Source organism: Podarcis bocagei (assembly GCF_964188305.1).
Source record: "Podarcis bocagei genome assembly, chromosome: 2".
NCBI lineage: Eukaryota > Metazoa > Chordata > Lepidosauria > Squamata > Lacertidae > Podarcis > Podarcis bocagei.
The window spans coordinates 44,492,359-44,514,300 of NC_138126.1; the positions used below are offsets into that span (position 1 = coordinate 44,492,359).

A 21,942-nucleotide genomic window follows, 5' to 3' on the forward strand; every position below is an offset into this window, starting at 1 on the left:
ACCTTTCTAATTTTGGAGACTTGAAATCTCTGAATAGCAGAAATCCTTTCATTTTTGTATCTCCAGGACTCAAGACTGAAATCAAAGCATCGGACTGCTTGCTGTTGCTAACCATGGTGGCCTGTTAGATTTTAAAAAAGCAGTTTTATTTACAAAAAGGCAAAACTGAATTGTCCAACTAAAAGCAGTGTACAAGCTGACTTGTAGTCTGTCCTGGATTACTGGGGGTGTACATGTAACCAGAATGAGGAAATGGGATGAAAGTAGTGAACAAATTATTGATAAAGTGTACTAACTACCAAAACATTTCTCCACCATTTCTTACAGTTTTAGGGCTGTTAAGTAAAGTAGTAGAGTAGTTCTTCCTTTTCCTTGTCTATGAGTCCTTGATCCTCATCTTCCTTCTCTTTGTAGGCAGGAGGCTCAGACCGGAATACCAACCTTCTGCCAGACTAAAAGACACATTAAAGACAGGCATCAGAAGAACCCTTAGTAATTTTCATGTGTGGTGTGCAAATGGCGATATTTAAAACTACCGAAACCATAAGCTCTAAGTGTACTTAAAAAACCCAAAAACATTTAAAAAGTACATCTGCAAAAGCAGAGCCAACTGCAGTATTTGCTTTTTTTGCAGAAGAAAAAGATGAACCACCACCAGTGTGGTTTCTTCCTATGGTTCTCTGAAAGAGCAGAAACAAAAGGGCTAACGCATGTGGCAGTCTAGAAAGGATGCACGGCTGCACCTTAATCCTTGGGGTGGCCCTGCAAATGTTGGTGGACTCCAACTCCTACCAGCTCTAGCTAGTATGATGAACAGGCAGGGATGTTGCGTGTTGGAGTCCAGCAACATCTGCAGGATGCTGCATTGTCTTAATTCTACGTTCCCCTCTCCCAGAGTATGTGGTGCAACTGCCTCTAACCACCCAATAACCCTCTGTAGATGGTTCATTATCCTGTTAGCACTTTGCTGCAATTTAAGATGCTGCTGCTATTCTTGAGTGCACCTGATTTAGGAGGCATGTAAAAGGGAGGAGGAGGTCTGGGCACTAGCATAGTGCTATCAGAAGTTATCTTTGAGGGAGCAACTCTTGCAAGAGAAAGTTGACAAAATTGTCCTTGTGCTACAACCACATCTTTTGTAATGGAAAGCACCACACAATAACAAGCTAAGGGCAGAGAGGAACTCGGAGCACCACCGTGGGCTCTTTGAGTTTGTTGCTGCCATAATGGCACCATTCAGCCATATGCCCAAGCTGGTTTGGCACTACACCACCTTACAGCCATGGTTTATTGGGGGAGGGAAGGGTTGCCAAATCAGCGTGTCCAACTTTGCATTCTCATTACTCTGACTCAAGAGGCAGCTTCTCATGAAAGCGCCTTACAAACTACAACAGCAGATGGAAAGTGAAAGGTGAGACTGCTCTAAGTGGATGTGATAAGCTCCTGCTTTTTTCAACCTCAAAGATCCTACTGTTCTTAAAACTGCACAGGGTTTTCAACTAGCACATCACAGGGTGATCCAGTGAGCATTGTATACTTGGACTTCTGGAGTTTTCAACAAAGCCCCTCATAAGCTCCTGTGTGAGCTCAGCAGTAATGGCATAAGATGATAGGTCTCTAAAGGATTAATAACTGATAAAGGAGCAGGCAGCAGAGAAGCTACAAGTTCACAGCAGGTTCCCACATACAGCATAGGCCCCAGTAAATGGCTGAGGTGCTAAGAGAAGATAACATGTCTGCTACCAGGTGCTTAATAAACAACAACTGGAAGGAGGACAAACATTTGGTTGCCTTATAAAAACAGTAAGATCAGTCAATCAGCTGTTCCCAGAACATTTCTATGAAGTTCACCCCTTCCTTTCTTATTGGTTCCCAAATTGCTAAAAATAGCTTTGCCTGGTCAGCACAGCTTGTTCTGCATTACAAAGTAAAATATGTAACCCCCAGTCAGGCAGATTTCTATTGTTCATCTTTGCAAATACAGGAGCTCTGAATATGGAGGCAGAGCATAGCCATAGAATTGTAGGGACCCAAGGATCATCTAGTCCAACTCCTTGCAATGCAGGAATCTCATTTGGCTCGGGCTCCACCTACTGTCCTACTACTCCACCTACTCTCACCATCACCACTGCTGCTTGAGTCCATCCCAGGCATGGGCAACTGCAATCTGTATTTTACACGCTCCTTGAAAGGAAGTGGGATAGCCCATAGCGGAGATGTCCGAGGGCCTTCTCAGGCTGTTCCACTACCCTGTGCAACAACCCACGCTTTTCTCAGCAAGCCTAAAGAAAACTTGTTGAATTGCTGAGTGCTCGACCTCTTAGTAAGTTTAAGTGCACTTGTAGCAAGTGAAGCTGCCCATCAAGTTTCTTTGGGCAAATATCCCTTGTTCTTCCAAGCAATGGGCAGATGTAGGCAGTGTTTCAGTAAAAGCCCTGTCTTTTTTATAGCCACCGCTTAGTGGAACTGGGCTTACAGAAGGAGACTGAGCAGAAAGGTTTGTGCGCCGGCTGCAATTCTGAAATCAAGGAAGTGCACAAGGACCAGTTGTCTGGAATTGCTGGATTTACCTTTCTCTTAACATCAGCTTGTGCTCTTGCCAGCGCACGCTGCAGTCTCTCTTCCTGTAATAGCCTCTGCTGCCTTATCTTTTCTTCTCTCATCCTGGCAAAATAAATGAAACAGATTAAGGGCTAGAAGTACACGTCATGTAAGCCAACTTTATTTGATTAGATTTCTATTAAGTTGAATTGGCACAAGGACTGGGACTTGGGCGTTTCCATGCCATGTGCTTCCATGTACACACAAAAACGACCAATTTCCCCCCCTTTTTTTTGCTGGCAGCCCCTTAAGAATATGAGAAGCTGTCTTCTACTAAGTCAGACCATTGGCCTATCTGGCTTAGTACTGTCTACACTGACTGGCAGCAGCTCTCCTAGAATTTCAGACACGGCTTCTCTGCTAGCCCTAACTGGAGGCACTGGGCATCAAAACTGACCTGCATGCAAAGCAGATGCTCTCCCACTGAGCCACAGCCCATTGCCTCTTTATGGGGTTCTGTGACAAAAGCCCCTGTCTATCAGAGGAAGACAGCTGCTACCAGAAGGAGAAAGCGAACAATTTTCTATGCACCTGTGCTTTAAATCCCAGTTTAAAACGGCATTGGCACATTCTTTTGTCCAAGTAAATTAAACAGAGGTAGTTCAAAGTTTTAAGTCAGAATCTGCCACAAGTTTCTGAGCTGTGCAGCTGGTTCAGCCTTCAAAAATGGGGTGAACTTTTTCTCTGTGCCTTAATTTTATTTTTCAGGTTGCATTTTTTTAATAAATTGGTGCAATTAATCAACTGATATAGTTTTACTGTTTAAACAGTAGGACTGACAAGCAACTAACAGTATCTGGCAGGCCTTGCCTCCTTTGCAGAGACAGCACAGGTTCCATCACAGGTCAAGTTTTCTATACGTTCTCACTTGGACTGGAGACAAGGCAGTATGGTGCCTGCAGGTGCCAGGGTGCTCACTAGGACCTGCAATAGCATCCGTGAATGGTACCCAGGAAATACGCCCTCGTAAATCCACAATGCAGAAGACGGAAGGTGTGCTCTTCCTGCAGATCTTATTTGCACTGGCTCAGTTTCTCCTACATTGAACCCACCTCCTTAAACATGCCCATATTTATTGCGAGAAGTGGAGCTACAGGGAACCAGGCAGAGGGCCTTCTCAGTAGTGGCGCCCACCCTGTGGAATGCCCTCCCATTGGATGTCAAGGAGATGAATAACTAAAAAACCTTTAGAAGACAACTGAAGGCAACCCTGTACAGGGTAGCATTTTAATATTTCATGTTTTCTTATGTTTTTATATATGTTGGAAGCTGCTCAGAGTGGCTGGGTCAATAATAATAATTAATAATAATAATACCACCATCACCACCATCTACGCTCCTGTTCTGAATAAAGAACGAAGAGCTTCTCTCTCTTGAGTGAGCATGGTGATGAGGTGCCCTTTTCCCCTTGGAAGTGCTGGTGCTGTCTCTCTTCTTTAAATAATAGTAATAATAATTTATTACTTATACCACGCCCATCTGGCTGGGTTTGTTTCCCCAGCTGTTTTGTATTATGCCTTGGCAGCCATTTTGTGTCTGGGGCCCACAGGACTTTCCTCCCCCAACCTCCAAATGTGCCCTCTGCCCCTTCCCCGAAGAAGTGGGTGGCCCCTGTCAGACCTCATCCTTCGCTCCTTCTCCTTGGCCTTCTCAGCTTGTTCTATCTTGGCTGGAGGGATCCTCTCCAGGCACTCCAGTAAGTCGTCCAGCTGGTGCTCAATCACAGTTAGCATCTGCAGGGTTCCCAAGTTTGCCTCGTTTTCCCCAATGCAGCGCCGGTAGACTTCCAGCACCTTTCGATGCAAGCTCACCAACATTTTGTCCTGCGGGCAGGAGTCAGTATTAACCTCCACGAACCTGGGACTGGAACAACCACATTCCTTCCGCAGCAATTCCTCCGGAGTAACACTTCCGGTATTATTCCCCCCACACCAGAGAAAAAGGTGTCAAGCTCCCGTCAGCGACAATCTCCAGGCACGTGTTATCTGTTCTTCTCCTGGCCAAGGTTGTTTAGTCATCGATTTCATTCAGATACATACCTGAACCTCAGCTTTGTATTCTCCAAAGGAAAAGACTCGGGATTTGAGTTCGAGGTCTGCTGCAGTCTCCTCCTCTTTGACAATGTTGGCTTGAAGAGTGACTGTAAGCTGCTTCAGTTGCTCTATTTCACGGTCCCTGGTCCAGAAGAAAACATATTTTTTTTTTAAAAAAAAGGAGTTTTGATATGTTTTATTTTCACACCATGTGCTAATCATGTGCAATAACTGTAGGCAGGTTAACTATAAAACTTCACTTACATTCAGCTTCCTAGCAAACAGGTATTAGATAATCTGGATTCTTTTGTCATGGGGAAATGACGTCTCTATTATTCAAGCATGGGAATCCTAATACAAGGTCTTCATGAGATGAATGCAGATCCAGATTTAGGTTTGATGAGTCCCTAAGCTACTGAAAGTAATGGGGCCCTTCATATGTCCAGCTGTCCTTTGTCAACAACAAATTGACGCTTTTTGTGTTGTTGAATATATGCTATATGGTAATTTATGGACCTAATAGGTATCTAAAGCCATTTGCACATGTTGCCATGCAACCAGTCCATGCAGAATGTAGGCACCCTATATATAGAAATGAGCAAACCAGTGATATTTTAGGGAGCAGGCTAGCAGGCGGGGCCCATTACTTGCATCATAGGAGCCTACACAACACAAAACACTGTTGGTGTATGTAGGTTTTATTTTATTTGGGTTTTTTTAATCTTATATTTTGGAAATGTACGTTCAGTTTTTTTCTTTAATTTTTTGGGGGGCCCCCAAGAGAGTGGGGCCCTAAGGTATAGCTTGTTTAGCTTATACATAAATCCGGCACTGGATGAATGAATGTTGCGTGGATTCTATCATAGAGAAACACCCCCTCTCCAAAGTTTAATGGGGAAACTGGTCATATGTCCTATGAAATGTCTCTTTTTTCCTGTCTATGCTATTCAGAATAGATTCTGATGATATAAATTGGAAACCACTCACGATGCAAAAGCCTCTATGTATTGTGCAAATTCACTGTGGGCAGTGTCCTTTCATCACTTACATTTTATTCCGCGTATTAGCCAAGGTATGCCGAAGTTCATCAAGGGTTTCCTCTGTTTCCTGAGAATTCTGAATTAGGGACAAGTTTTGTTCTTCCAACTCAGTGAACAGATTCAGCAGTTGGTGTGGATCTGTGAAGTACAACACCGGCTCCTGCAAAGGAAAGTGTTAGCATCAAGGAGTCCTTTCTGTTACGCACACAGGAGAATATGCACGGCAGGAGAGATGAGTGTATTGATACCTTGATACTATACGGTTAACTACAGCATGCATGTTCTCCTTTGCTGCAAATAAAACGTGTATCCCAATACACCTTTGATATATTGAGGAGTTACATCAGGGGTAGGCAAACGAAGGCACAGGGGCCGGATCTGGCCCACTCACCTTCTAAATCCGGCCCGTGGACGGTCTGGGAATCAGCGTGTTTTTACATGAGTAGAATGTGTGCTTTTATTTAAAATGCATTTCTGGGTTATTTGTGGGGCATAGGAATTCGTTCATTTCCCCCCCAAAATACAGTCTGGCCCCCCACAAGGTCTGAGGGACAGTGGACCGACCCCCTGCTGAAAGAGTTTGCTGACCCCTGAATTACACAGATGCCTGCAATTGCCCCTCTCATGCTTCGGTCTGATGCCTAGGCCTGGGCCCTAGTCTTGCATTGCTATTATCCTATTGTAACCTACCCTTTGCAGGAGTTAGTATGGTTTCTTTGTAGACAGCATTTACCGTATTTTTTGCTCTATAAGACTCACTTTTTCTCTCCTAAAAAGTAAGGGGAAATGTGTGTGCGTCTTATGGAGTGAATGCAGGCTGCATAGCTATCCCAGAAGCCAGAACAGCAAGAGGGATCGCTGCTTTTGCTGCGCAGCGATCCCTCTTGTTGTTCTGGCTTCTGAGATTCAGAATATTTTTTTCTGGTTTCCCCCTCCAAAAACTAGGTGCGTCTTATGGTCTGGTTCGTCTTACAGAGCGAAAAATACGGTAATTAGCAGAAACGAGTGGTGGGCTAAAAGGGAGGATCAAAATGAGAAGCTGACCAAAATGAGAAGCTGACCAAAATGAGAAGCTGACCAGCTGGCTGGATATCCTTTTAAAATAGGCTGAGTCCATTTCTCACACTGCTGCTTTTGTGCCACGGTCATCAGGATAGTCAAGGAATGTTAAGGCCAGTTAAAATGCATTTCTGGGTTATTTGTGGGGCATAGGAATTGGTTCATCCCCCCAAAATATAGTCTGGCCCCCCGCAAGCTCAGACCCTGAAACTCAGACCTGCGATGCTGCACCTGGGCTGTCAGAGGCCGTGTCCATTGTTGTCCAAGGGTCTTGCTTGGTAACCTTATGCTTTACTGTGCTTAACTCTTTACCAAGTAATACAAACTGTAGTATTATGCCTTATTTAGTCTCGCTAGGCTTTATTTAGCTCAAGGACAAAATAGTTTAGGGCTCTAATTAATTTACACTACAATCCTACGCTCACTTACTTACCTGTGAGTAAGTCTAACTGAGCTTAATGAGACTTACTTTTGAGTAAGCCAAACAAACCACAAGCAACAAACCCCCATTTTGTAAATCAAAAAGAATACGTTCAATATGTTGGTTTAAAGGTTACTAACCTCGTCGTCATCATCATCATCAGATGGAGTCTCTGGAGTTTCCCTGTCTCCTGCAATGCTCCTGCAAAGGTTATTTCTAAGTTAGATGCTTGCACAACATGACCATAACAATGGATAACTTGAGATTTAAAAATACAATAGAAATCAGTTTCTAGCCCTGCCCCTTTCAAGAGCTTGTGGCAAGCGATAACAGCGGAAAATAAAGCACACAATGAAAACAAAAGACAGTGGTACCTACGGTTGCGGGCAGGATCCGTTCCAGAGGTCCAGCCGCATCTCACTTCTGTGCATGCACGGCGGTAGAGTGCTTCTGCGCATGCGCGAGAGGTGAAACCCATAAAAATACTTCCGGGTTTGCCGCTTTCGCAACCCAAAGTTTACGTTACCCGAGGGTAACGTAAGTCGAGGTTCTACTGTGTCGCAATTAACTGCAAGCCTATACTAGCTTACTCAAAAGTAAGTCTCATTAAGTTCAATTAGACTTACGGGTAAGTGAGTGTAGGATTGTAGAGTAAATTTGTTAGTTCCCTTAGCTATTTTGTCACTACAGAAGTTCTCTTTTGTCCTGTGTGCCACTTTTTACCAGACTCATCACTTCACCAAGAGTTGCCAACCTGGCACCTCTGGGCAGGGCCTCCAGACTGAACTTTACTTTTTAATTTCTTTTTTAAATCACAGGCATGATTGTATGTGGGCCAATGATGTTGCCTTTATAATTCCTTCCCCTTTTGCACTTACGATCTTTTGCCAAGCTGGGATCTGAGGTTCTGCCTTGAAGACACCTGGCTGAGCCTAAGAGAGTCCCTTCTAGGAAAAACTTGGCTTTGAGTCCTGGAGGAGCTCAAATCTGTTCCAGACAGGTCAAAACTGGAATGCTTTGGCAGTGATCGGCTTTTCCTCCTTTGCTGCCAATCCCGGCCTGAGCAGGAGAAGGGAAAATGCACCTTAAGTTATACAGACAAATACATTTCATGCAATTGAACTCAATGGGGATTCCTTCTGAGTAGAGGTGTATACATATTTTACCCCTACAGTTCACAGGACTTTCTGACAGGTAGGTGAGCCTAATGGTGTGTCATGAGAGAGCTTTTATGTAGGTAAAGGTAAAAGTAAAGGACCCCTTGATGGTTAAGTCCAGTCAAAGGTGACTATGGAGTTGCAGCGCTCATCTCACTTCAGGCCAAGGGAGCCGGTATTTGTCCACAGACAGCTTTCTGGGTCATGTGGCCAGCATGACTAGACCGCTTCTGGCGCAACTGAACACCATGACGGAAACCAGAGCGCACGGAAATGCTGTTTACCTTTGTGCCGCAGCGATACCTATTTATCTACTTGCACTGGCTTGCTTCTGAACTGCTTGGTTGGCAGGAGCTGGGACAGAGCAATGGGAGCTCACCCTATCATGCGGATTCGAACCGCCGACCTTCCAATTGGCAAGCCCAAGAGGCTCAGTGGTTTAGACCACAGTGCCACCTATGTCCCTGTTGTTCAATGTACACACCAGCCCTGCCAGGGCCTCACCAGTTGTGGCACCCAGACTGTGAAACTGCCTGCCCCTGGATAGCAAATCGACTCTCCTTTACTGGTTTCCGTCTGCTGTTAAATCCTCTTGTTCTGCTATGTGCAGTGGTGGTAAATGTTGAAGTACAGGAGCTCAGCAAAAGGGCTCCTACAGCCATGCCCACAAGAAGAGTACTAAATAATACCAAATTTATTCGGATCATCTGACCATATAAGGATAGCAGACTAGCAAAGGGTGGTCTTGTGGATAGCATGGGATCAGGAGAGCTGCTTCTACATCCTTAATCAACCATGTATCATTTATGAAATTCTCTGCAGAAAAATCTGGGGGAAAGCACCACTGAAGACAGCGGTGCTTCTCCTGACAATATTGGTCTCTAACAAAAGGCTTTCAGACAGCTAAAATGCAGCATTTAGTATTTAATTAGAAAAGGAAGTGTTACCAATTTAAAACTGCCAGCATAAAATAAGAACCCCCTCAAAGAAAAGCAGAGAAGTATCTAGCCTTGGCTTGATTATTTTCCTTATTCCCCAATTCCTTTATGCTAATCTGTCATAAACAACCATAAAATGGGAGGTGCACATGTGCCCAAACAATGGACAGTCCTTTGATGGAAGCTCTTACTTTTGGAAGGTGGGAAATCTTTGTCAGGTACAATTTTCACCGTTTTTTCTTTGTCCTTCATTCGCTTTCTTTCATATTCCTCCCGCCACTCTTTGGGGGACAGCTGGAAGAGGAAGTCCTTGAATACTACATACTCCTGCATAGTGTCTTCAAACCTGGCGATCTCGCTAGAGGAGGAGAAGTTCCATCAGGTTCCAGTCACCTTGAACAGAGTCATTTGCAGTCTTCTCTGCCCAGAGGCAGGGGCGGAGGAAGGGGGGGCCGCCCCGGGTGTCACCGCTGAGGGGGGTGACAAAATGGTGGGCGGCACTCACCGCAGGGCCTGCAGCGCACCTGAGCCACGCGTCTCTCCTGGGAGTGACGCAGTGGCTTGGACGCCCACAGGCTCCATGCTGCCCCAAACAGTCCTCCCTCTGCCTCCCCCTCAGCTGTAGGGCAGAGGCAGGCAGTCTCCTCAGAGGCCCCGTGGAATGTCCTGCCCCAGCTCACCCTGCCCTGTGGGCGGCTGGCCCCAACCCCATGGACGGCTGGCCCTGCCCCTGGGCACAGGGCATGCACCCTGCCCCAGGCACCCAATCGGCTTGCTCCACCGCTGCCCAGAGGAAAAGCTTCCAGGGTTGGACCATTTCAACCCATGTATTTTGTCTCTTGGCAGAGGCAAAGCAACAGAGGGGTCTGCTTCATTTCAGCAACTACTAAACTTTCTACCTCAAAAGAAGACTGTTACATCACCCTGCTGCTGTTTCCCAACAGGGAAAGCTGTGCAACAGCCAGAGTTGGACCTCCCGCGTATAAAGGCGGGGGAACAAACCTCTCCCTAAATCAAGTTTTTCAGATTAATCAAATTATTGTCTGCCTCGTGTCATGTCAAAAGTTGATTTCTCACAGATGTGGAATGGGTATTATGTGGTACCAGTTCCACAGACTGTAGTGGTTGAGAGGGCAAGGCGATCGCACAGGTAAGAGGGTCCCCAAGTATGTATAGTGATAGTAACACTTTGGCCTGGTAGCAAATCAGCAACCAGTGCAGATCTCTTTGCAGGATTGGAGAAATAGCCTCTGGGGTATTACAAAAAATTACTATAACTGACAATATTTCCAAATATTTTCCAAACAATTCTGACCTTTGGATGTTCATCATTTGCGCGGTCAGTTCTCGGATCTCAAGGATCTTTTCCAGCTTGGCTTTGGTTTCCTTTTCGGCGCTAAGAAGAAGACATCAAAACAACAGTTACCTGAAGAACAGCAGCAGGGGATGAAGCAGTGTGGGACTAAAGGTCTTTCTCCCTGAAAAGCCAGATGCAGCTGCTCAGAGAGAGACAGAGGGAGAAGCTTCTTCCAGCTTCCTTGCCTCTGTGACCTCCCAGCTCAGCCTTGTCCATACAGGGCTCTTCTGCTTGGCAGCCTTATCTGGACTCAGCACTGCTCATGTATGTAAGTTTGCAGTTGCATCTTCAGAATCCCACCCCATATTCTCCATTTAATCCAGATTTAGTTTCCACAAGAAATCTGATAAATGGGCATTGTAAATCTGGATTAAATTGTGGGGTAGGGTGGGAATGGGGTGGCATTTGGATGAGAATGCTGGACCCTGTGGAAAAACTTGCAGGCATGAGCAGGACTGAGTCCATAATAAACTTGTGCTGCCTTTGAGTGTTCAGTCATTGGCAGGATATGTGGGGCCTTTTAAAATCCCACCCATGTGCACCTTTCCGGGCATCTTCAGTCTTGATATGGAGTTTAGTCCCTGGTTTTTTGGTTTCTTGTTTCCATTTAAAAATAGTTGATTTGCCATAGCATATATTTCAAACATTCTCATGATCTTAAAAACCATAAAACAACACCCTATGTGCTCCAATCTCATTGAAAGGAAGGAATACATTATATCTGCAACGATTTGAAAGGTTAAAATGTATACTTCAAGTATTCCAAACGATGTTACCCACCCCAAACACTACCTCTTTCTACCTGCAGTTTGCATGTTAGATTTTCCAACAAAGCTGTCTGCCAGACCGTTTCATACCACTTATCCATGGTCAACATTGCAATGTTTTCCATGTTCTGGCTATGGTCATTCTTCCCGTGGTCAGTTCTTTTATTTCTAGTTCTTGGTTAGTCCTGACTGTACAAATTAAGCAATGCCAGTCCTGCAGACATAGGAACTGTCTGCCATGTAATCAAAGATAACTCTGCAAAGACATTTTCCCAGAATTTTTCTATTTTTGAACACTCCCACCACATATTTCTGTATGTCCCAATAGTGGGACACCTTCTCCAACACAAAGGAGAGCTGCTGGGTTTTATACAAGCTAGACATCTAGGTGTTAAATACCAGCCATGTGCAATTTTGAGGGCTCTTTCTCTTGTCAATGCCGGAATAGATTTATACGGGGCTTTGATCCACAGTCTATTCCATATGTCTTCCTCAGTTTCTAAATCCCAATTTGATTCCCACCATTCTCCCATATTATTCTGGGGAGGGAAACACTGGGGGTATATTGGAAAACACACACACACACACACACACACACACACACACACACAATCTAATGGAGTCCAAATTCCAGCATTACATTTTCAAGGCTTGTGCAGAATTCCTATCATTCTCCTTCAGGAATTCATCAAACATGGCGGCATCCTTCTCAAGGTCTTCCTCGGCTCTTTCCAGCTTTGCTTCTTCTTCAATGGCCAAGTTTTCCAGCTTCTGGATCTCATCTTTCTTTACCGTTACAGCATACTGCAATTTAGGCCAAGAAGAAGAGAAAAATTACTGGCCCACACTGGAGACTTGCTGAATTGCATTTGTTACGATTCTTGACTCAGCTCAGCAACCCTTTAAAGTCGCGTATGAAAAGAAATGCAATGCAAAAAGATTGCATTCTCTCCCCAAAGTTATGTAGGGAGTCCATAGTCTATACCCCAAGTCTACTGAGTCCCAATCAAATACATTTTCTTCAAGGTGAAATAATTGCTTCCTAGAGCTGGATCAATTCTGTCTGGGCCTGCAAAGGAGAGGTCATAGGGAACAGCAGATAATGACATAGGATAGGGTTCGAAACAACACTTAGGCATGAAGCTCACTGGGTGACTTTGGGTCAGTCACCATCTCTTAGCCTAACCTACCTCACAGGGTTGTTGTGAGGATGAAATTGGAAGGAGGAGAACCATATACACCGCCTTGAGATTCTTGGAAGATAAAGGCGGCATATACATGCAAAATAAATCAAATGTCACCCCCCCGGGATGGCATCCAGAGCGGACGTATCCCCCCACACCCCTATTCCTCCGACAGTGGTTGCCATATGTCCGGATTTCCCCAGACATTTTTTTAAGCGATTTCCATCTTGACACTACTTCCAACTGCAGTATTCCAGATATGTCTGGGAAATTCCGGATGTATGGCAACCCTAGGTAATTAAATAAGCACACGGTACAGTCCTTTCAGGATCGTACCACTATAAGATGCCAGCAGTAGCCACTATATCTAACTCTATTCTCACATGAAAGTCTCCCTGTAGGAAAAAAGCTAGCAAGAACATGTATGATCACAACTGTGACCTGCTCTTCCTCCTCCAATGATGTATGCAGTCTCCCTCCGTTATACCTTCACAACATTCTAAAGTTGGCCTGTCCAGGTCCACTCACTGAGCGCCATGACTGAGCAGGGACCTGAAGCCAAGCCCATTGCTTCGACTGCTGCCCTCCACTGGCTCAGAATCAAATTCCACCGAAGCTGAAGCCATATACCTGCAGCAAGAACATTTGCCGTTTCTGATTGATGTAGTCGTGCATGGTCTCTCTTTCGACGACCTGGTCTAGAAAAAGAAAGAAAAGCAGGAGGGAGAGAGACAATTGTGCAAAGCAGAGACAGAACAAGCAGCTGCGAAGCAAAGGCAGACCATGTGCAAAAAAGCCGTGTTCAGAGAGTTTCAAGAATCAGTATCAATTCCCCAAGAAGTTGAGATGTACTTGCAACTAAGAGTCTACAACCAGCTACATCAGAGGTGGAGGAACTCAGGCTCTGGCCTCTAGATTTGACCTTTGAGAATTTCCCAAGGCTACACCCCTCACTGGAGCAGCTTCACAACCTCCATGAGCATTTTTGCCAAGGTGGGAATATGCCCTTGAACTCTGAACCTGTTTCTTTCTTTTCTGGATGGAGGACAGAGGGGGTTGTGGCTAAGTACCTGTTTAAATCAGCTTGCTGCGTAAGCATTAAACCAGGCACCCCAACCTTGGGCCCTCCAGATGTTTTGGACTACAATTCCCATCATCCCTGACCACTGGTCCTGTTAGCTAGTGATCATGGGAGCTGTAGGCCAAAACATTTGGAGGGCCACAGGTTGGGGATGCCTGGATTAAACACACATTCAGCATTCTGCCTGCTTTGACATCTAGCCCTGCCCACCCTCATGCGGCCCCCCCAAAGGTTGCCCAGAAAGGAATGTGGCTCTCGGAATTAAAACAAAGGTTCCTCACCCCTGAGCTTCATGGATATTTCCCCCACAGAGCATCTGCCCCCTAACCCACTGTTACTTTTCTCTCTGTGGAAGCAGGTGCCCACAATTCTGAATGGAAAAAAAGCTGTGTACGCACAGCTCAATATGTGTACGCACACCCAAACCCTGGGGCACTCCTTTACAAAAGACTGCAACATTCTATGGCTGCTTTAGGTTTGAAAAATGAAACATACTGGAGAAACATGCACACAATTGCACATCATGGGTTGTTTTTGCCTGAGGTCTTTTGTTACTGGAGATGTGTCAGCAACTGAGCCTGGAGCCTGAAGCAGTGTGCGTTCTGTCACTCAAACTGCTGTCAGTCTCTTGGTTGTGTCCTGATCTGGACGCTTTCTGTAAAGATCCCTACCTTTAGTGACTGCTATCTTCCAAGAGATGCTTTCTCGGAGAGCTTTCAGGCGCTCTGCTTCTGCAGCCAACTCTTTGTCTTCCGCTTCCTCTTCCATTTGGATTTCTTTCTTGAACCCAGATTGTTTGGCACCTTGCAGGGTGGAGCAGGTCATCTTCTCGTGAACCTTCAAAGTCTTCCTTCGCTCTCGCTCCTAAGGGTAAAAAGGGGGTAGGCTTATAGCTCCATCCAGTTTTCAGAAACATACCTCCATATATTGAATGGGTGGTGGTGGCAAATGGTGACCAACTAGGGGGACAGGTATGAATGGACCCTCTGCTGAAATCAGATCTGACTGCCCATCCTCTAACAGCCAATGCCTATTTTGATAAGGAATGTCCAGACAGCAAATTTTATTAGGAATTGTAAGTACCGAGAGTCCAAAGGAGCAGAAAAGACTCTTTATGTATGCAACGACCACCTAACGGATGCTGTTAGCCCAGAGATGGAAAGAAGATAAGAGTCCCTACCAGAGAAGAAAGGCAAATTAAGCTGTTGGAATATGACGAAATGGCAAAACTGACCGGAAAGTTCAGGAGCCAAGAAGACAAAAGCTTCAAGAAAGAACAGGAAAGATTTATAATTTATCTAAGAGACCACTGTAAACAAATGAAAACATTAGCAGGATTTTAGCACCACTCGTAATGTACCAAAGACTTTGGATAATGTGGATAGACCTAAAATATGGATGATGAAATAATATGCAATTGTAAATGATGACAATAAAACCCTTGCAGGGGATGGTAGGAAGTCTGGAGATTCATAGAAATCTCTAAATCTGAGTATGTATTTGATATTGTTATAATTTATACTTCTAAAATTAAATTAAAAACTATTTATGGGGGGAAAGGAATGTCCAGACAGCATAAATTGGTTGTGGGCTCAAGCCTGAGCCGATTGTGACAATGTAAAGGGGGAAAGATGTCCCAGAGGTGATGGCTCATATGGATTCTCACATGCCTATAGCTCTACTTGCAAAGTCATAGGGATGTGGGAAGCTGTCTTATAATAAGCCAGAATATTGTCAGCACTGAATGGCAGCTGCTCGCCAGGGGCTTTTCTAGTCCTAGCTGGAGATTCTGGGGATCGAACCTTGATATCTTTTGCATCCAAGACACAGAGCCACAGTCCATCTCCTAAAGTCATCCAGCAAGCCCAAAGATGATCTCAGAACTCAGCGCTGAGCTTCTAGTCCCAAGACCAGCACTTCAGGCTACCTCAGCGCTGTTGACTTCCAGATTTGGAAACAGCCCTCTCCCATAGTTTCTCCCCAACATGTTGGGTATTCTGAGGTATACTGCTTTTGAACATGGAGGTTCTACTTGGCTCTCATGGCTAATTGATGAGAGATTTATCCTCAATGAATTCAGCTAATGCCCTTTTTAAAAGTACTATAAATGAGTGGCTATCGCTACATTTTAGGGCAGCATATTCTAGAATCTAATTTCGTACTGCACAGAGAGGTACTTTATTTTATCTGCCCTAAAAAAAGAAGAGAATTTGATCAGTTGGATTGCTCTTTTCTGTATTTTTATGAGCACTTTTTATTTATAACATTTGTGTCCAGCTCACTTTCCAAGGAGCTCAGAGCCTCATTTTAGAGATTCCCCTGGATATATGCAAAATCGCAGCATGTGAACGCATTGTTCCTGCAACTTGCTTCCTGACCCTATGGTCTATAATTGTGTTAATTTATTTTAATTTTTTAAAAATGCATTGCTTTGCTCCTTGCTGCCTCTGGGCGAGACAGAAATGTAATAAACAATAACAATAATGCTACACTGCTCGTGGTCAAGAAAGATTTCCTCCAGGAACCTCCTGTGATTGGTACATACCGCTCTTGCCTTTTCCTTCTGCCTGTCTCGCAGCAAGAAGATATCAATATCCGAAGGGATTTTAAACGGGTTCTTGTCTAACTGAAAGTCTGTGGCAGGACTAGAAGCTGCAAGAAACAGGAAGTTATAAGCGGGGGGCGGGGGGAACAGCTGCCCTTCAGGAGGAAAAAGTTTGCATGATGCTAATTGGTGATCTGCATGTGTGGAACAGCCACCACGGATGGATGGCACCCCAACACCTGAAAGATTCTGTATTTAATTGCAATGCTGCAATGTTTAGCTGATCGATTGCTTGGATTAAATCAATTTAAACACAGCAACATTTGATGGAGTAGAACTGCATACACCCCCAATTAACAAAGCAGCAGGTTTTATTTTAAAATGGCAACTTTAAAAAATATCAGGTGGTAAGAACCACCTGAGAAGAGACTCCCCCTTCTCTCACATACAACATTCTAATATTTGTATTTTATATGCATGTAGCATATAAAAACAAAGTATTTCCCCCCCCCTTCACAAGTATTGTTTCTCCCCATTTGAGGAAGATTAATCTTTTTTAAAAAAACAAAACAAAACAAAAAACCCCAAAATTATTAATGGCTCTTTGCAGGCATGGCCAAACTTGGCCCTCCAGATGTTTCAGAACTACAATTCCCATCATCCCTTTTAGGGCAACTGAGTAGTGTTCTTGTTTTGCTTTATATTTGCTGCAAAGTTGGTGCCTAAGCTTTCTTTGCGGGCCAGAATGAGATTGATCCTGACCGTCCTCAAGTCCAGTGCAATTCAGGACCACATCAGGCATGCTGATGGAGATGCATTAGGGCAGACATGTCCAAGGCGTCGATCGGGATCAACAGATCAATCCTTGAATGGATTTCCATCGATCACAATATGGCCAGGCAGCCTTTGCTCCTCCCTCACAGCCGGGGCTCAGCTGTGGGAGGGAATAAGCTGCGCCTCCGCTTCTGTGATCCCATGAGCCGGCGGGCTGAATGGGGCTTGCAAAGCAGCTGCAGGAGGGAGAGACTTCTTCTTCTTCATTTTATTTGTATGCCAACTTTCCATAGTTGGACCATGCCCAAGGCGCCTTACAACATGACAAGATTTACATAATTACAAACATAAGCCCTAAACAATAAATAAAACATATCAAAAAGTACACAACCAAATGGAAACAATTTCCACATAAATCACAAGATCTAAGACCAAAGATACAACAATAATATCAATGTTCAACAGCCTCTGTTTTTGTAGCTGGAGTCAGTCAGGCCTCCGCCCTCCCAGGCCAGACTTGTGCCTTCGTTTGCGGTCCCATGAGCTCTGGAGCATGTGCCTCTCTCATGTCACTCTACTAAGGAGGCCGCCTTCGGCTGGGTGGCCCTGCAGGACTGCACTCGTGTGACGGGGAGAGGGTGCAGCGTTCCCCCTAGAGAGCAACGGAAATTGGGGTGCGGGGTGGTGATGTTCTGAATTCGAGATGAGGCTGGATAAAATGAGAGCGCCTTTTCTTCCTCCTCAATATAGAGCGACCTGTGGCTTAATCAGCTGTCGCCTCCATTTGGGCAATACATAGAAGGTGGTGATGGAATCAATCGTGAATCCGTGTTAATGAAAGAAAGGGTTTTTTTCTGGCCACCAACACCTTACCCCTTGCCCCCAATGACAATGGGAGAGTGTGGTAGATCACTGCCAGTTTTTAATGCTGAATAATAGATCGCAGCCTACTTGAGGTTGGACACACCTGCATTAGGGTATCTCCACCTTCACTCTCTCTTTCTCTCCAGGCTGCTTCTGGACTTGTCTCCATTTTGCAGATGGGATTCAGGTTGTGTAATCAAAGGTCACACTCACACCATGCATTTAAAGCACTGTGGTGTTGCTTTATATGGCCATGGCTTCCTGCAAAGAACTCTGGGAGCTGTAGTTTGTTAAGGGTGCTAAGAGTTCTTAGTAGACCCTTATATCCACCTCCCAGAGCTATAGTTCCCAGAGTTCCCTGGGATAAAAGGTAGAAGGGGAGCTACGCCAGCTTGGACAACTTAATAGGAGAACTGGAACATATATGCAATTATAAAACAGAAATAATAAAAATCTGCAAGACTGTCTTACCTAGTTTTGATTCACCTGACGGAACTGAGGGAATTGTAAACACATCCCCAACTTGCCGAGACGTCAGTCTTTCTCCTGGAACAATAAGAATCAATCCCACTCTTAGTCATGGATATCTCAGGAGTTGGAAAAAAGACTTGAGGTTTCAGGAAGCGAGGGTAATGCTTCACATTTTGGAACTAATGCTCAAGCGATAGGACCTGTACCATGAGGACTGTTCAGATCAGGAATGGCCAACCAAATCCCCGTGGGCTTTATTTAGTGCCCCAGATTTCCAGCTTACTTTCTATTCCGTCTCTCTTTTTTTTAAGTAAGCCTTGCTAGAACCTTAGATATGAGGCAAAATGTACAGACATTTAAAAATATATATCCCACAAATGTCTACGTCCTGGAGATTTCTGTATTCTTCAGAAGCTCCTCAGATTACGACATGAGTTTTCAAACCAAACGGGCCAAGCCAGTTAACTAAGGTGGTGAGAAAGAAAGAGAAAACTTACTGTAAGTTGCTTCAGAGCTCTCTGCATTCAGAGATGTATCTGAACGAGCAAAAGAGATTACAGACATGTTGGCGACGTTCTGCCTTAATAAAATACAGGGTAAGGTTTACACTGGACGTTGGCTTCCCCCAAACTGTATGCTGTGTTCACTTCCTAGAACATAAGCAGAAAAACAGAATTGATGCGCCAGGCGAGTCAACTGCATCTATGTTGCTCAGTCTCTGTAGGAAAATAAAATAAAATTGATATATAAATATTCAGAGGGACAAGTAAAAACTACTACCGAGGCTGTGTGCACACTATACATTTAAAGCTTATTCAAAGCTCATTTTCCCACATCAAAGAATTCTGGCCACTGCAGCTTACCCCTCAGAGAATTGCAATTCCAAGCAGCCTTTAAAAATATAAAGCGGTCTAGAAATTAAATGAACAACAATAACAACCCTTTACAAACTTTAGTGCCCAGTTTTTTGAGGGAGAAAATGTTTTTTAATGTGCTTTAAAGGTACATAACTTACACAAGGGCACTTCCAGACAATCTGCTTATTGAGCATTCACCCTAATTAGTTTGCAGGGAGATTAAATGGCATTGGCTATTTAAGGAGCATTCATTCGGATGAGTTTGTGGGGAAGTTAGATGGCATTGCATGGAAGCATGTATTATCCCTCATATTTCTGTGCATTTCCTCATTGCTTCTCTTATTTCAACATGTCTGATCTTTTGGGGAAGAGGGTTTGTCGCCCAAGACCTCCCAAACAACTACAATTGTGCAGCCTGAATTTGCAGATATGTGATTGAATCCCACCCCAAAATAGTGACTGTCTGGAAGCACCCAAAAACATTAATCACAAAAAGCCTGAATAATCATTTTAGACATGTTAATGGCAAGCTTAAAAGGACCTGATGCACTGCAACAGAGATTTGGTTTCAAAGGTTAGGTAGGGGCCATGGGTAGTCATGTTCATTAGGCAGTGATTCCCCAGCCTTGCTGAAGGGACCACCACAAAGTCATTTGTGCCATCAGAGCCATTTGTGCCAGGGCCCCACTCAACTGAATGAACAGGAGGACCCAAAATTTTTACGATTGAGGGAAAAGTTTCCATTAAGAAGTTTCTCCATCTCAAAGAAGCAGAGAAATTACAATTTTTCCTCCCAAATATGTAAAATTGCAATTTGTTTCAGCTGAGGCAATTATTCTTCCTGGTGATTAATTATTATTACAATATGCGAATATTTAGTTTATACAAGCACTTCCAATGAAACATTTAGGAATGGTCCTTCTTAACGAAAAATCACATGCAAAAAAACTCTGTACCTCTTTCAATACTACAGTATGATCAATGCCCTTAACTTCTGTTTGTGATGCACTCATGGGCATAGCCAGGATTTTTGTTGTGGTGGGGACAGAACTTTGTTGGAGTGCAGAACCAACATAATTGGTCAGTTAGATAAGTATTTCTATTGTTTTACTTGATCCAAGGGGGCAGCTGCCCCCTCCAGCTATGCCCATGGATGCATTATGCACTGTTTTATATTGTACTGATATCTGTGTACCAAAAGTGAACTAAAATATTATGAGGGTGAAACTTGCATACTCATACAGCTACAGGTCTTATCTTTCCAAGCTATTTGAATTGATTCAAGTTAAGTCAGAGAAATGGAACAAAGTTACGGATGAAATGTGCATAAAGTCTTTGCAGGACCTGAACCACAAGTAAATCACTACTACATCTGATAGAACCAATCCTATAATTTGTGGGATAGTCTTAATTTTCAAGACTAGCTTTGCATATTATAATACTTTGAGGTAATTCTTTAAGATAATAACTACTTAAGGAACAGTAGCATTGTGAGATTTCATACAGCACACAATCCAAAACAGGTTTACAGGGAAGGAAGTCCCACTGTGCTCAATGGGATACACTGCATGATCTTTGTTTACACAGAAATAAACCCACTCTTTCAATGGGGCATGTGATCATAGAAGCTGCCTTATGCTGAGTGAGAAAATTGATCCAGCTAGTTCAGTATGGTTGACAGTGACTGGCAGCAGCTCTCTAGGTTTTCAGGCGAGGGATATTCACAGCCCTACCTGGAAATGCAGAAGATAGAATTGGGGATTTTCTACAGGTAAAGGATTTAATCTACCATTGAGCTACAGCCCTTCTCCACAAATGTCACTTAGGGCATACTGCTAAGTAAATGTGCATAGGGTGCAGCTTTTCTTGCAAGTTAAGTCCGTATACAGTCACAGCCTGCTAACTTCCTTTTTAAAAAAGCAAACTAATTATATTTAACCAGTTGCAGAGCAGAGAGATTAAAGATGCTTATTCAGTATGGCCTGCTCTTTCCCAAAAGCTGAGCCCAGGTTACAATGTAAAAATCTTAAGAAATGAAACAGATTGCATTGCCTTCTAAAGGCCAAAACTGACAAATGTTAAGAGCAACCTGAACCCCCGAGGTCTATAATTTCTCCCTCCCTCAGAAAGGTTACACACACAAAACATAAACATTAAAATATTGGTGCTTTGAATGAGCAGATTGTCCTTAAAAGTACAAATATATAAATCAGCTGTCAAGAGCAAAAACAGCAACTGGGCTGAGAAAACACTGGAAATATTTTTAAACCCCCTGACGGGAATTTAAGAGGCAGATGAATGACCATAGATGTAAATATTTTGGAAGGGAAACTTATTCCACAGGCAGCTGGATCTTCAACTTTAAATATTTGCGGATGTGTGTGCCTGTGTAATGCTACCGCTGAGTAAAGTCCACAAGAGTTTAGTTTCTTTTGAGGATATGGTATGCTTCCGCGAAAGTCACAGTACTGTAATTCTCCCCTAAAAAACATCCATTTAGCCTGTCGACTTCCCTGCTTTCAGACAACTCAGAGACCTATCTCTCACCAATGCATATAAGGTTTAACAAAGCGCATAGCTCACCCTGAATTCTCAGTTGCGACTGGAAAACAACAACACCGTAAGTGAAAAATACAAGGAAGGAAAACAAAGTTCAGATGTGCCCCATTTAAACGCTTCATTTAACTGCAAGCAAGAATCTCGGCGTCCGGAAAGCCCCTTCGGCCACCTGCGTTCAAGCGCAGCTGCACTTCTGCACCAGAGACACGATTTGGTGTCTTGACGTTCTGCATT

General features: G+C 44.0%; 1 protein-coding gene across 2 annotated transcripts; it reads right to left on the reverse strand.

Moving 5' to 3' along the window:
• Positions 1-124: 124 nt before the first annotated feature.
• CFAP100 (cilia and flagella associated protein 100) lies at positions 125-21,906 on the reverse strand. Of its 2 annotated transcripts, XM_081184174.1 has the most exons (17): positions 21,733-21,906; positions 20,749-20,882; positions 18,790-18,942; positions 18,293-18,367; positions 16,184-16,290; positions 14,310-14,502; positions 13,188-13,255; positions 12,014-12,177; positions 10,565-10,645; positions 9,441-9,607; positions 8,033-8,213; positions 7,295-7,355; positions 5,683-5,834; positions 4,641-4,776; positions 4,222-4,424; positions 2,571-2,664; positions 125-452 (listed from the first exon to the last, which is right to left on the reverse strand). In XM_081184174.1, the coding sequence occupies exons 3-17, from the start codon at positions 18,854-18,856 to the stop codon at positions 339-341; spliced, it is 1,863 nt and encodes a 620-aa protein (XP_081040300.1). In that variant the 5' UTR covers positions 18,857-18,942; positions 20,749-20,882; positions 21,733-21,906; the 3' UTR covers positions 125-338. The 2 variants fall into 2 exon arrangements, with proteins under 2 accessions (XP_081040300.1, XP_081040299.1); XM_081184173.1 differs by lacking the exon at positions 20,749-20,882.
• Between the last annotated feature and the right edge of the window lie 36 nt (positions 21,907-21,942).